The sequence below is a fragment of the Hakea prostrata genome, chromosome 8 (genome assembly GCF_041222555.1).
Source record: "Hakea prostrata isolate BN-2017 chromosome 8, UWA_Hpros_2, whole genome shotgun sequence".
Taxonomy (NCBI): Eukaryota; Viridiplantae; Streptophyta; class Magnoliopsida; order Proteales; family Proteaceae; genus Hakea; species Hakea prostrata.
Genome location: NC_142607.1, coordinates 43,421,952 through 43,435,370, shown reverse-complemented (window position 1 = coordinate 43,435,370; position 13,419 = coordinate 43,421,952). Strand labels below are relative to the sequence as shown.

Genomic DNA, 13,419 nt, shown 5'->3' with positions numbered 1-13,419 from the left:
GATAGACTTCTACTAGTTTGAACGAGTAGAGGACTCCTAGGATAACCTCACGGTTATTTGATGGTTATCCCTTCAATAGTGATAAGTGACAGCCACCAAGTTGTGTCTGCCTTCATTAGGGTAATTAACCTAATCCATAAGTCGGATTAGGGCGTGCTTGTGGCTGATTTAGTTTTCTTCCTCAGCAAGCTATCTCCTGGACCCGGCTCGCTCGGAAGCGAGTCGATTCTTTTCGTCCCGACTAGAGTCGAAGGTCAAACCAAGCATGAACCAGGTTCGATCATATTTTCTCCACATCAATTTCGTTTCATTGTTTGGATCTATTCATGGAATGATTGAAGATTGAACTAGAGAATTTCAATCTTCCATGAATCAAAACTTTTAATATTTGGAAATTATTAAAAATTTAAAAGAGTCGGACCACAGAAATACCAATCATTTCTTAGATGGTTAGATGTCTATTTAAGTAAGCAATTTGAATCCAAGATTATAACAGCTTTAAGTCCGTTACTTAATATTTCAATGTAAGTTCATACATTCAGAAAATCTTGGAAAGCAACTCAAGATAGACGCTTGGACTCATGCTTTTGGAGTCATTTTATGGACAAAATCAACAAATCATATATGTTCATGTTTCCATTACACCACAACCACGCACTCACCCCTCATATAAGCAATTAGGCATAATTAGGCATAGTCAAGATGGTCCAATTCGGAGTTTGAAATATTTGCCCAAAAGATTTTGGAAACATGAAATTCTTTATTTGTGAAGAAAAATCATTCACCGAGTAACCACAAGGACAGGATTCAAGATCTAGGGTTTCAATTAAACCATGGATCTTCCATTGGATTCCAATAATAAAAATTAACAAATGATTTAGGTTTCAATTAACCCTAGATCCTCTCATTGGATCCAATTCAAAATTAAATCAACAGAACACCCACTAATCACACAAGTAGAAATCAATAATTCATAACATTAAATTATTATAGAAAAATGGCTCTGATGCCAATTGTTGGATCCACCAGGATTTAAATGGTTCCTATAATAATTAAATCATAGTTATGAATGTAATCACAGAAGCGTAGAAATAAATACCTGTAGTGCGTTCTTGTTGTAGATCCTCCTTTTGATCTCCTAGAATCTTCCGTAACCTTTCACTTTTTGGAATCCTTCGTTTTAGAGTTTGTGGAAACAATCTCAAACCCAAATATTGCATGTGACGACTACGGGGACCCAAGAAAATATTTATAATATAAAACCATAACCTTTAACCACTCCCACAATAGTAAAGGTCAGTAATACCCCTGAATGAATATGGGCCCAGATAAAGGGACTAGTGTTAGTTAAGCCCACAAAACCCAACACTCTCTATATTCTCCTAGTTGTGGAATGCCTAAGTTTTCGTGTAGAGATAATTTTACTTGATCCAATTTAGTTAGGTGGGAAGGGATCACCAACTGCTGCAACTTGACTAGTTGGGACTTGGACCACAACCCAATCTTGCCATGAGGTGCCCATGGAACAAATTTTGCCAACCATCTTACTTTCAAATATCAAACCATCACTCTTATTTTCTTTTCGGGAGTAAAGCTAGTTTATCTAGATTTAAATCCTGAGGAACGACACATCAAGAATTGTCAATAAAAAATTGACCAGTTAACAAATTTTCTTCTTCTTATTATTATTTTTTCTTATGGGGGAGGGGGGTGGGGAGTATCAAAGAAAGAAACACCATGCACGGATCTTATGTTAATTTGTTTATTATGCTTCCTTTTATGGGAGGGTGAAGCCAAAACTGTTGAAATCAAATGATAAAAAACAATCAGCAGCACCGAAACCACAGGGTACGTCACCATCGTCAGCACCAAAACCACAGGGTACATCACCATCATCAGCACCGGAACCACAGGCTACGTCACCATCATCAGCATCGGGACCAAGGGGTACAGTGTTTGATGTCACCAAGTATGGAGCAATCTCTGACGGGAAAACGGATAATCATAAGGCACTCCTTGATGCATGGGTTGCTGCTTGTAAATCTTCGAGGCAATCTACCCTTTTGGTCCCAAAAGGAGACTTCTTGCTTGGTACAATCGCATTTATCGGTCCTTGCAGCAAATCTCCTCATGTTGAGATAAGTGGTAAATTAATAGCTCCGCCAACCTCAGGAACTGATGGTGCATGGATTACATTCAGAGGTTTGAGCGGGTTGAATATCAATGGGGGCGGTGGATCTCTGAATGGTCAAGGAGAAAAGTCTTGAGCCACAAGTTGTGTTCACAGTGCCAATTCAAATTGCAAAATGGCCAAAACTGTGAGTTATTGGAATTTTACATGATAACAATTGGAAACATGATATTTATTTCCCTTTATCTTTCACTTTTGTTGCAGAGCTTGCAATTGTCATCGATTACCGGTGGATCATTAAGCGGCATAACTAGTATTAATAGTAAGGCATTTCACATGGTTGTCAGTCAAAGCAGTGACTTTACCATCCGTGATGTCAAGATTCAAGCCCTCGGTACGAGTCGAAATACTGATGGTGTGCACATTGGTGATTCGTCCAGCATCACCATTATTGATAGTGAGATTGGAACCGGCGATGATTGTGTGTCCATTGGAGCGGGAACTTCCAACATTGCCGTCACCAATTTGAAATGTGGATCGGGTCATGGCATTAGGTATATTACAAGATAATCATGCTTAAATACTTACGTAGAACTCCATACTGATTTGTGCAGATGATCTAAAATAATACTGGGGTGTCAAGGAAAAACCCAACCACCCCAAGCCCACCTAAGAGCAAAATGGGTTGGACCGGGCCTGTACTTGACGTTAGGTGTGGGCTGGGTTTCATATATACTAAAATACGGGCTTTAATATAAAATGGGCCATGACGAGCTTTTCTATTTCCATGATAATTATGTGCATTAAAGCTTGGGCTTAGCCCAAGTAGGGTCCTATGGGCATTGTATTTTCCATGACTTAATGGGCACATGATAACCAAGGTGAGTTAGGGCCGGAATTTTGTTGGGAAAACCTACTACACTTGGGCAAGGTAGGGTTAAATGTAAGGTTGGCCCTAGCAGCGGTGTGATGGGCTTGGGCTTAGATAGGGGCTCCTAGGGTTGTGCTCAGGTTTAGGCACACTCGCACCCCAACACACACCCCCACCCGAAAAAAGAAGAAAGAAAGAAAAAAAAAGATAAATAAAAGAAAAGAAAAGAAAAAAACGGAGGATGAGACTTGTTTCAGTTGACTTTAACCATGTTCTTTTTTGCTTTCTTTTGTAGCTTGGGAAGCCTCGGGAGTTATCCAGGAGAAAAGGCAGTGAATGGTTTGAAGGTGACCAGTTGTACCTTGACTGATACTGTGAAACCCAGCCCTAACCTTGACATGGAAACCCTGTTGTTTGTAGGTTCAACAACCCGAAGTAAAGCAAGAAGTCAACTATGGGCCATCCCAATGGAAGACTTGGTGTTTGGCTTAGAATCCATGAGAGTTGATGATAGTGTTCCATTTATGGAAACTGCACCTTGATGAAGATGAAATTAGTTGATAGACTTGGAGTACTCTCTAGCTTGGTTCGAAGGCATTTCTACCTACTAGGTAAGTCACTTAATGTGTGTGCAAAACCCCTTTATGTTTGGATTTGATCTGAGCCTTCATTTGCTGTCCTGATTGGTCAACTCATTGGTCGACTAGGCCAGTCGACCAATCAATCGACCAATGAGATTTGATTTGCTGATTAGGTCTTTGCTTGCTCTATTTAAGTCCAATCTCGAGTCTACTTCATATTTTTTGCCTCCAAACTCTTTGGAACGTACCAGAGCCCTCTGCAAGTCATCTCCCTTGCATCCTTGGTGTTTTTCTTGACGGATCTTCGTCAAATCTCATGCTTTTACACAAAAAGGTATGTGATCATCCTCTTCTATGTTTCGTCTTTGATTCTTCATTACTTTTCTTTCCTTTTCTGATTGAGGACAGTAGAGATGATGTTGCATCTCTGTTGCAACTATCTCTTTACTCATTCCCTCTCTTTTCCTAAAGGATCTAAAGCTTGGTGGATGATCTTCATCAAGATCATCACTCGCTTTTGAAGGAAAACATGCATCTATTCTCTTTCCTTATTTAAATTGATGTTCTTCAGTCTTAGATCTATTTTTCTTGAAGATCTATGCATGCTTTTCATGATCACATTAGTGATCCATCATCCTATTGTTTCTTGTCCAGATTTTTACTATGAATTTTTCAAGAGCCATGATTGATCTAATTATGGTAACTTTTTGTTTCCTAATTTGTAACTTGAAGACTTGATATGATTAGAGTTTTGAAGTCCTCTATATACTAGCATACTATCATTATAGTTTCCCCCTTGTTTGGTACCCTTTTGAACCACGAAATTCGGTTTTATATTCTAAAATTTCTGATTTTGAAGGCCACTGTCTTTGTTGGTTGACTCATTGGTCGACTAAGGCAGTAGACCAATCAATCGACCAATGAGGACAGCAACCTCATGTTTGGTCTATTTTGGATGAATTGGTTTCTTTCCTTCTAGGTATCTTTCCTAATATGTTATATATACTTGTTTAGGACTTTCTTTTCAGGTTTAGTCAAGGTCTTACTTGATTCCCCAAGATTCTTTGCGAGTTATATAAGGTAAGGATGGTTATTTCCTTAACTACATAGATTGCATGAATCTAGTTTCTATATTTGAAACTTTGGTTTATTTCCTTAATTAGATTCTTACAATGATATACTACTGATGCAACTACCTTGATTATAGTAGCATTACTTGTTTGTGCTAAATTGATTCATGTATGATTTACTTACCAAATATATGCAAGTTGGATGTTATTATTGATTTCTTTCCATATAAGAAGTTACCATATATGTGATGTTATGGATTTATGTTTGTGAATGATTAAGTATGGTTTGGAAAGGAGAGGTGTCCTTTTGACACTTCTGTCCTTGGACAACTACGGGAATATTATGGGATGTTTCCGGAGATGCCCTTTGGACACCTTCCTAAACTGTTGGATGACATATTTAGGGTTGTCTAGTAGTGTTTGGCTAGGATGTCCTGTTATGTCAAACCCTAATTGGAGGAGTATTGAGACCAAACGACCCATGGTAGCAATGGGGACTCATGGGCGCTTAAGACCGGTAACCAATCCGTGAGAGGACAGGAATCACATTGTGAGGGCCATTTGTTGGTAGGGTTGCATATGGTTAGACTTGGGCTCACGGGCGCTCAAGACCGGTAACCAACCCGTGAGGGGACGTGAGAGCTTCCCGTTTACCATATGTGGATAACCAATAGGGTTGATGAGTCCGTAGTCAGGGACTATGAGAACTCTAGTGTGAAGGATGCCGGAAAGGATCGCCAGGGGCGAGGAATGGACATATTTGGATCTGACTTGATGTAACTAAGTAGGAGACTTGCATTTGGCTAGGCTTTGACCCTGACATGTGTCGGTACTTAGACCAATGGTGATGTGAGAGAGCGGTGACTTAACCCCCAGCCATGGAATGTCCCGAGGGATGCCGGACCCACTACCAAAAGGCATTGTGTGATGAGACCTTCCTAAAGAAGTACGATGCTATGACTTAAAGCATGTCTGCCAATAGAGACTAGCATACATAGAGTTAGAATCATATTGCATCATGTGTTTCATATCATATAGCATTTCACTCTGCTTTGAATTCTTGCTATTTATGTTGTTATGGATTAACTGCCTTATTGGGTTTCTTTGAAACTCATTCCTTTTTGTACAATATCTTTTGTTAGATTACTCTACAGGTATTGATGACTATGAAGGTCAATATGAGGAAGCCCAAACTGAAGAGGCGTACTTCAGGCAAGGTGCTGGCAACCATGAAGATTACATTGAGGATTCCTCAAGTGGTCTTACTTGTTACCAGGATTAGCCCTACTGTGGAGTGGGAACGTCTGAGCGTCATTGATGAAGTCTATGTTTATGAAGACGTTCTTTATAAGATAGAATAGACTTTAGTTTAGTTTGTTATATTTTTCTTTCTTATCTTAGAACCAGATGTAATCTTTCTTTTGACTTGCGATCTACTTTCCGCTGGTTGTAGAGTGGGATTCCGCCTCACTTTACTTATTGGTCTAGACATTTTGATTGTGTTTCATACTTTGATGATATGTGATTTATTCTTTCCTTATTTGGATCTTTTGTTTAACTTTTGCACATTGATTATTTATGTTCATGATTATGTTATTGTCTATGTGGGAGGTTGATTACCTCGATACTTGATCTTCGGGGCTGTGGATCACACACTCGGGTATGCCATGTAGGGTACCGGCTAGGTGGTTGTGACAGGTACTGATAATGGCGTTCGGATCAAAACATGGCCTAGCATCAGAAGTTAACACAGTTTTTAATGTTATATTCGAGGATATTACCATGACAGATGTAAAAAAACCCCATCATCATCACCCAACAATACTATGACAAGGAAAAATGCGACTCTAAGGTAAGTTCAATAAAATCCCCCCAAAAAAAGAAGAGAAAATAACACTTCACACCTATGGATAGTACTACCCAATCTTAACTAATATAGACTCTTTGACAATCTCTCTCCTAAGTCTTAACACAATTGCACCTTATCATAACCACCCTCAATTCATCAAATCAATACATTGACGCTCCCCACCAAAAAAGACTATCAAGTCTGGTCATGGGTGAGCTCTCATTGGCTAGGTTGGTGTAAGTATTCTTACACAACCATCCTTTTTTGTGTTTGGTGGGAGAGAGGTAGGTCAATTAGTTTGCAAGAAGGGATCTTGATCACTCTACCTCATGTTTTTAGTTGAAGATTGATTATGTAATTACATTGTCTCCATGATTACTAATGGTATGTGTCGACATTACCCAATGTAACAGCCTTCACGTGTGAAACTGATAGACATTCATTTCAGAAACATCAAGGGTACAACCGTCACAAAGGAAGCAGTCAACATCTCATGTAGTGAAGTTGTACCTTGTGAAGGAGTAGAGCTCGTTGGTATTAGTTTGAAATCTACGGAAAGTGATGTTACTTCTATTTGTAAGAATGCAAAAGGTGTTGCTTCTGGTGTTCAAAGTCCAACTTCGTGCTTTTGAGTCTAATTCAATTGTTCCTCCTGCAAAAATGTCTTTGATTGCTTGTGTATCCTTTTAAAGAGCGATTCCTTGGGTAGGCAGATTTGGGTGTGCTAGTTCAATTGGCCCCAACAAAGCTGCAACTATGAAAGGAGAAAAGCATATGAGACCTTTGTATAAACATGTGTTGCTACTGGTATTGACTTGAGTCAAAGGTTAATATAATGACATTTTTTATTCCCTTTGTAAGTGTTCAAACTTTGATGGTGGGTTTATTTGGTTGCAACGAAAATTGAAGGAAACCGAAGGAAAATTTTCATACTAAAAAAAATAAACTTGTCTAACAATTTATAATCATCACTCTAAGAGAAAACATGACTAATTCAAAACCATTTAAAATTTGATCATTGAGTTTCACTCAGTCTCATTGCATTTGATAATCAGCTTTGGAAAGGCAAATTCACATGATTTGACTTTTTTAAAAGTCACAGGGTTGGCCAACCAGTGTTTTCCATGGGCTCACAACTAGATTAGGTTGTGGCCCAAGGCCCAGCTAGTCTAACAAGAGCTCTTTGTGGTCCCTTCCCACTACCGGACAGAAGTCGGTAGTAGTCCCATGTTCAAGTCAAAGAGCACATAACTACCAAATGTGAGAAATAGAGGAGTAGAGGGGATTCAAACCCGATACATGGGGGCTACCAAAACCGCATGGGAGTAAACTTGGGACCACCTAATCCACTGGTTAACCAGTACCTTTTCTACTCGCAATTTTGTTGAATCAGGTTCAGAATCATGTTTCTAGGGAATCATGAGTCTGTGGAATTAGGTTATGTAGAGTCATATTCCTAAAAATAATCGTGTTTGGTTACCCTGATTTTGGCAAGTGAATCTGTCAGAATCAACATTTGGTTACCTTGATTCTAACAATTACTATTAGCAGTTAATTACAATAGATTCAGAAGAGGAACAAAATAGTGGAGAAGAAAAGGAAGCAGAGAAGAAGAGGAGGAAAGGAGAGCGAAACCGAGTTCGAGAAGACAAGGAGTCGTTATCTATCATGAAAACATAATAAGAATACTCTGAATAGAAGAAAAAATCGAAAGATTTCACTGACCTAACGGAAGAAGATCAATGAAGAATGGAAGCCAAATCATAGATCAACGTATGCGATGGAGCTCAAGAAGAGGCAACCTGCAACTGAACATGTGTTGGAGCTCAAGAAGCCCAACAATGGAGCTCGGCGACTTGGTGACGGAAGAGACTCGCGAGAACCCTAGCAGCTGGATGACGGAAGAGACTTCGCGAGAACAAGAACCTTTTCTGGATTTCACGATAAAATGTGATTCAACACCCATATATATATGTGGGTTCCAAAGGGTGAGTCTATTTGGTTTCCAAGTGATTCCAATTTTTAGTGTAAAACATGGATTCCAGCTGAACCTAAATTCCGACTCAACTTTGAACCAAACACGATTTTTTTCCTTTCTAATCTCATGATTCAGTGGAATCTAATTCCAGAGAAACGCGGAACCAAACGCCCCCTAAGCATTTTGTTAATAATTTATTGGAGGAAACATTGGGTAAAAAAACCTGAAGGGGATGTTAAGTTCAAAGTTTTTGGACGTGTGGGTAAAAATTGTATATCTTCCGCTAGGGGTGGAGGCAAGATTTAACATCGGAAGAGCCAAGCACCGATATTTTGCACACAACACAAAGAGTTTTCTACCCATTATCTTTAGGGTTAAAATTTTTCTCCAATGGGGGCTACTTGATATTTCACACAAGAAAGAGGGTCAGTGGAAAATTTCAAAATTTTGAGAAGGAAATAGAAGAAATTTTAAAAAGTTGTGAGGGTTAGAGAGGAGAAAAAGAAATTTCATAAGTTGGGGGTTGTTCATGGTGTTATTTAACCCACTAATATTTCAGAAACCAAAAGGGCATTCCGTTAATGACCGTAGAAGATCACTAGTGAGGTTCAAATAAAGTTAAAATAAAATCGACATTTTAAAATGATTCTGATACCCATATCTTATGTTCAAACGATTTTTATGATCTCAACACATGTGCTTGAATAAATCTAACAATTGTGAACGATCATTTAGGGCTAAAATCTATAAATACAAGTTTTTCTTTTTATGTTATTTTTCTAATTTATAAAATGAGACCCTAGGCTCTACCCGATTTAAATCTTTTTTTTTCGAACCTAAGTTGCAGATTTGCCAAGGATGCAAGCATTTGGTCTCAATCTCTCGGCACTTGGGCGAAGAGCTTATATTGATCTTATAAAAGCTCCCTGAGGATGTAATCAAGTTGTGATGAACATCAGACTCAAAAAGAATCTCCTAGAAAGCTACAAACCAAAAGTTTGACAATGGTACTCATGGAAGCTACTAATGGCCTTTACCAATCCTTATGGTTTCTCAGTTGTCAAACCATAACGATTTGGACAAAATAAATAAAATGAAATGGAAGCAAAACTTCAAAATGATGAGGCGAAAAATACAGCCCACAAGAGTTAACAGGGATGGAGCATACGAGAGTTCAAAAGAAGTTTGGAAGATGTGGATTAAGAGAGATTATGAGAAGAGGAATACCTCATCGATTTTCCCCCTTCATCTTGTTGGGGAACTGTTTTCAGATTCTCTTCCAAGACCTAAATCTATGGTCCCGAACTTTAAGTATGCAGTAACCCTTCATATGACGACTATGATTGGAAATTTTCTCCTTAATTTTTCTTAGTTTCCGCTGAATAATTCAAGAAATACTGCAATAAAGCGCCTCTGCATCCTGTTATGCTCGAATAACACCATGTTTCTTTGTGAATAAGTTACCTAAAAGAAAAATTCCACAATCTTTAAGCTCCTCAAGGCTGGGAAAGTAAAGGAAAACTAGAAGGGAAATGTGTCCAAATCAAATCCAATCCAAGACATTAGGGTTTGAGGGAAGCACCTCACATCTTCGGAGCGTAAACCCAATATCGACTTCGTTGAATCTGTCATAAGGTGACAACGCTTTTGAACCTCCTTACCGACTTTTTCCTGTAAAAGAAAAATGGAAAAATTACATATAGACCTCCTAAATTTGCAATCAATTACATCTGCTACCCTTAATCAATTACAAATACCTTAAGGATATTGCTTCCCCCCCCCCCTTCTCTCTCTCGAGTGGTTTCCGGTGAAGAATCTACATTGGTGATTTCCCTCTTTACGAACGTGTATGGTTCCTTGAGGAGAGGATACGGGGTATAATTCTAAATTCTAGTAGGGACAATAGACGACAATAGAAAGGGCGCTGCATCTGAATGAGCGGGCAAATTTGTTGAGCAAATGTGTCATGACATGGAGTGGGGAATATCTGGACAATCATGTAAGCTGCTAAATGCAACTCGAGGCGCTGCTGAGGTGCTGGGGTACCTAATCGAGTACTCAATTAGATACGTGTTTAATTGGAAACGTAGTTGAGCCGAACCGGTCTACCGGTTGATTCACTTAAAACAACCAAAAGCATGAAAAGTCCGTTCGCGTGCGCAAAGCAAATTCGTTTTCAAGTCGAATTTCTTAGCTTGGAAACGAATTTGAAAGTGGCGCGTTATTACCGTTGGCTTGTTCAAAATTAAGCGACTCTTCGTAGTTTCTATTTTAGTTTCGAGTTGGAATAGTCTCTGCACAAATTTGCAAAATCTTTTTACCTTCCTTTTTAGAAGTCGTTTCTTAGCTTTTTAGTTCTCGCCTCTGCAAAAGAGAAAGCTTCTTTACTTTTTAATGGAGTTTCAGGAAATAATATCACCGCCAGTAGAGATTGTTGAGGTTTTTTCCTACAATGTGGAGTATGAGTTCAGGCGGATTTCTTGTGTAGCTCGATTCTTCCCGTTCGTGACCATCGACACTGAGTTTCCAGGAGTGATTTACCAACAAACAGACTGGAAAAATTCAACTTCCTTGGAAAAGTATCAAGTTCTCAGGGCAAATGTTGATTCTCTTCATCTTATACAGCTTGGCATTTCTCTCAGTGATTCAAGAGGTAATCATCCAAAATTTAGAGGTCGTTCAGTAATATGGCAATTAAATTTCAGGGAATTTGATGTTTCAAGTGATCTTTATGCACCCGAGTCTATTGAACTTCTCAAAAAACAGGGTATTGATTTGGAGAAGAATAGGAGAGAGGGAGTTGATTCCAGGCGTTTTTCTCAGTTAATGTTGTGTTCTGGTTTGATTTACCCTGGGCTGAATCTTTGTTGTTGGATAACTTTCCATGGATCATATGATTTTGCTTACCTATTGAAAGCTATCACAGGCAAACCCTTACCAGAAGATTTAAATGCGTTTTATGGGCTTCTGAATTTCTACTTTGGGTTGAAAATTTATGATGTGAAGCAGATGATCAAGAAATCCTATGATGGGGTTTACGGTGGTCTGGAAAAAATAGCAAAAGCATTCGGATTGAAACGCAGTTCTGGTAATGCTCACAGTGCTGGTTCTGATAGTCTGTTAACCTGGGATGTGTTCCAGAAGATTATACTGGAAAGGGATAACAACAAGAACATTGAAGGAGCTGGAGAACTATTCGGGCTTGAAATTGATCCTGAACATTATGCTAGGATATATATTACGTTGTAAATTTACTCAATTTTGGAATCTTGAAATTCAGACTTGAATAGGTACTATTCGTTAGTTTTAGAAATTTGATTCTGTTTAGCTAAAATTTCTGTTGCATGTCTGAAATTGCATGATTGCCCTAATTAATAACTGTTGATCACTAGAGAAATCAATTAATTTGGAAAAGAAACTCACGATCAATCGATTCTGAAAAGCTCTCAAACGCCTCTGAAATCTCAGTTTTAGTTATTCTTCCTCCCACCGAATATGGCCGTTGGTTTGCAGAGACGATGAAGGGAGAGACGAAGCAGAAGAATATAATTTTTAATTACCTTCAAGGGCATTTTTGTCATAGAAAATTTAAAATTAGTAGAATATTTTAAGGATAATTATTGTTGCCTTGTAGTTTGATTTTATTACTAATAAAACCCTGTTCTTTACAAAATTATTGTTGCCCCATTTCCTTAAAGAATGTTAAGTAGCCATTAAGTTTGAATATGTAATGTCTAATTTGAAATTCATTCAAATTACGAAATCCAAAGACGATGCTACCCTATTTTTAAAAACCCGATTAAATGTCAATTTTACTCTAAATTTAATTTTTTTGAATTAATGAAATGGGCAAAATCCAAATCCGATTTGGTTTCCACCTTCACTAAACTTCATTTATTTTAAAAATATATTAGGTGATATTCAATTTCTAATTTGAATTGAATTCGATTTTCCTTCCTCTTCGGTTTCTATGAGTTTTATTCAATCATTCTTTCTTTATTTGGTGGTTTTTTTTAGAATAAAATGCATTATAGTTACTTTTTTCTCAACAGTTAATTAAGGGTACTACTGTAACTTGACAAAAGAGTAAATAAGTATAAGGGTATTTTGGAGTTTTTGAGAATATAAAAATGCCACGTCATCAGTAAACTAACAAAACTTAATGGTATGGGGGCAATAGTAATTGTAGACATAATTAAAAGTTGAATTAGTAATTTTGAAAAATACAAGGGATACAGTTGTAATAAAATCAAAATACAGGGGACCAATAGTAATTATTCCAATATTTTAATGTGGGTGTACTTTTTCTGAATGTTTTTGCATGGTACAAGCGTCTCACCCTCCCTCTTGATGAATGTTTTTGCATGGTAGAGGCGTCTCACCTCCCTATCAGGAGGGGTTTGACTTCAGTGCTACGTAGGACACGATCTCGTGAGTGGTCGAGGTCGAAATCTCAACCACTCATTTTGCATATCTTTTATTTGGTTACAGGTAGGTAAAAAAAGAATGCAAATCAAGTCGTCGAGATTTCACCCTTGACCATCCATGCCATCCTGACCATATGCAACTCAATGTTGCACATTCATTGTGCAACACTGAAGCTCGTTTTATGTAAAAGTGCAATTTGAATCCCTTGGAGCTAAGGGCAAAACCTCCACTGTTATTAATTATATAAAAACTCTCAAGATGATGTAGTTGAGATGCGTGTAAATTGGCCCAGATGAACCCCACGTCCCAAATCCCAATATATATATATATACACATATAAGTGTATGAACACACACATGAAGTGTATGAAATGTATACTTTTATCAAAAATATTGTTAGATTTACATAAATCTAAGGTTGCCTCTTGTATACCTCAAGGGAAACATGTAACCAATGATCAATTTAATTAGACAATAAAGCCCATGGTTATGATCTGGGAATTAATCCCAAT

The 13,419-nt window shown here is 38.0% G+C and overlaps 1 protein-coding gene and 1 pseudogene across 1 annotated transcript; both read left to right on the top strand.

The window, feature by feature from the left end:
* The first annotated feature begins 2,306 nt into the window (after positions 1 to 2,306).
* LOC149008021 (exopolygalacturonase-like) lies at positions 2,307 to 7,134 on the top strand. Its single transcript, XM_089167196.1, has 4 exons — positions 2,307 to 2,318; positions 2,396 to 2,685; positions 3,298 to 3,349; positions 6,916 to 7,134. The coding sequence occupies exons 1-4, from the start codon at positions 2,307 to 2,309 to the stop codon at positions 7,132 to 7,134; spliced, it is 573 nt and encodes a 190-aa protein (XP_089023322.1).
* A 3,740-nt stretch (positions 7,135 to 10,874) lies between these two features.
* Positions 10,875 to 11,729, top strand: LOC149008020 (putative CCR4-associated factor 1 homolog 11 pseudogene; annotated as a pseudogene).
* The last annotated feature ends 1,690 nt before the right edge of the window (positions 11,730 to 13,419 follow it).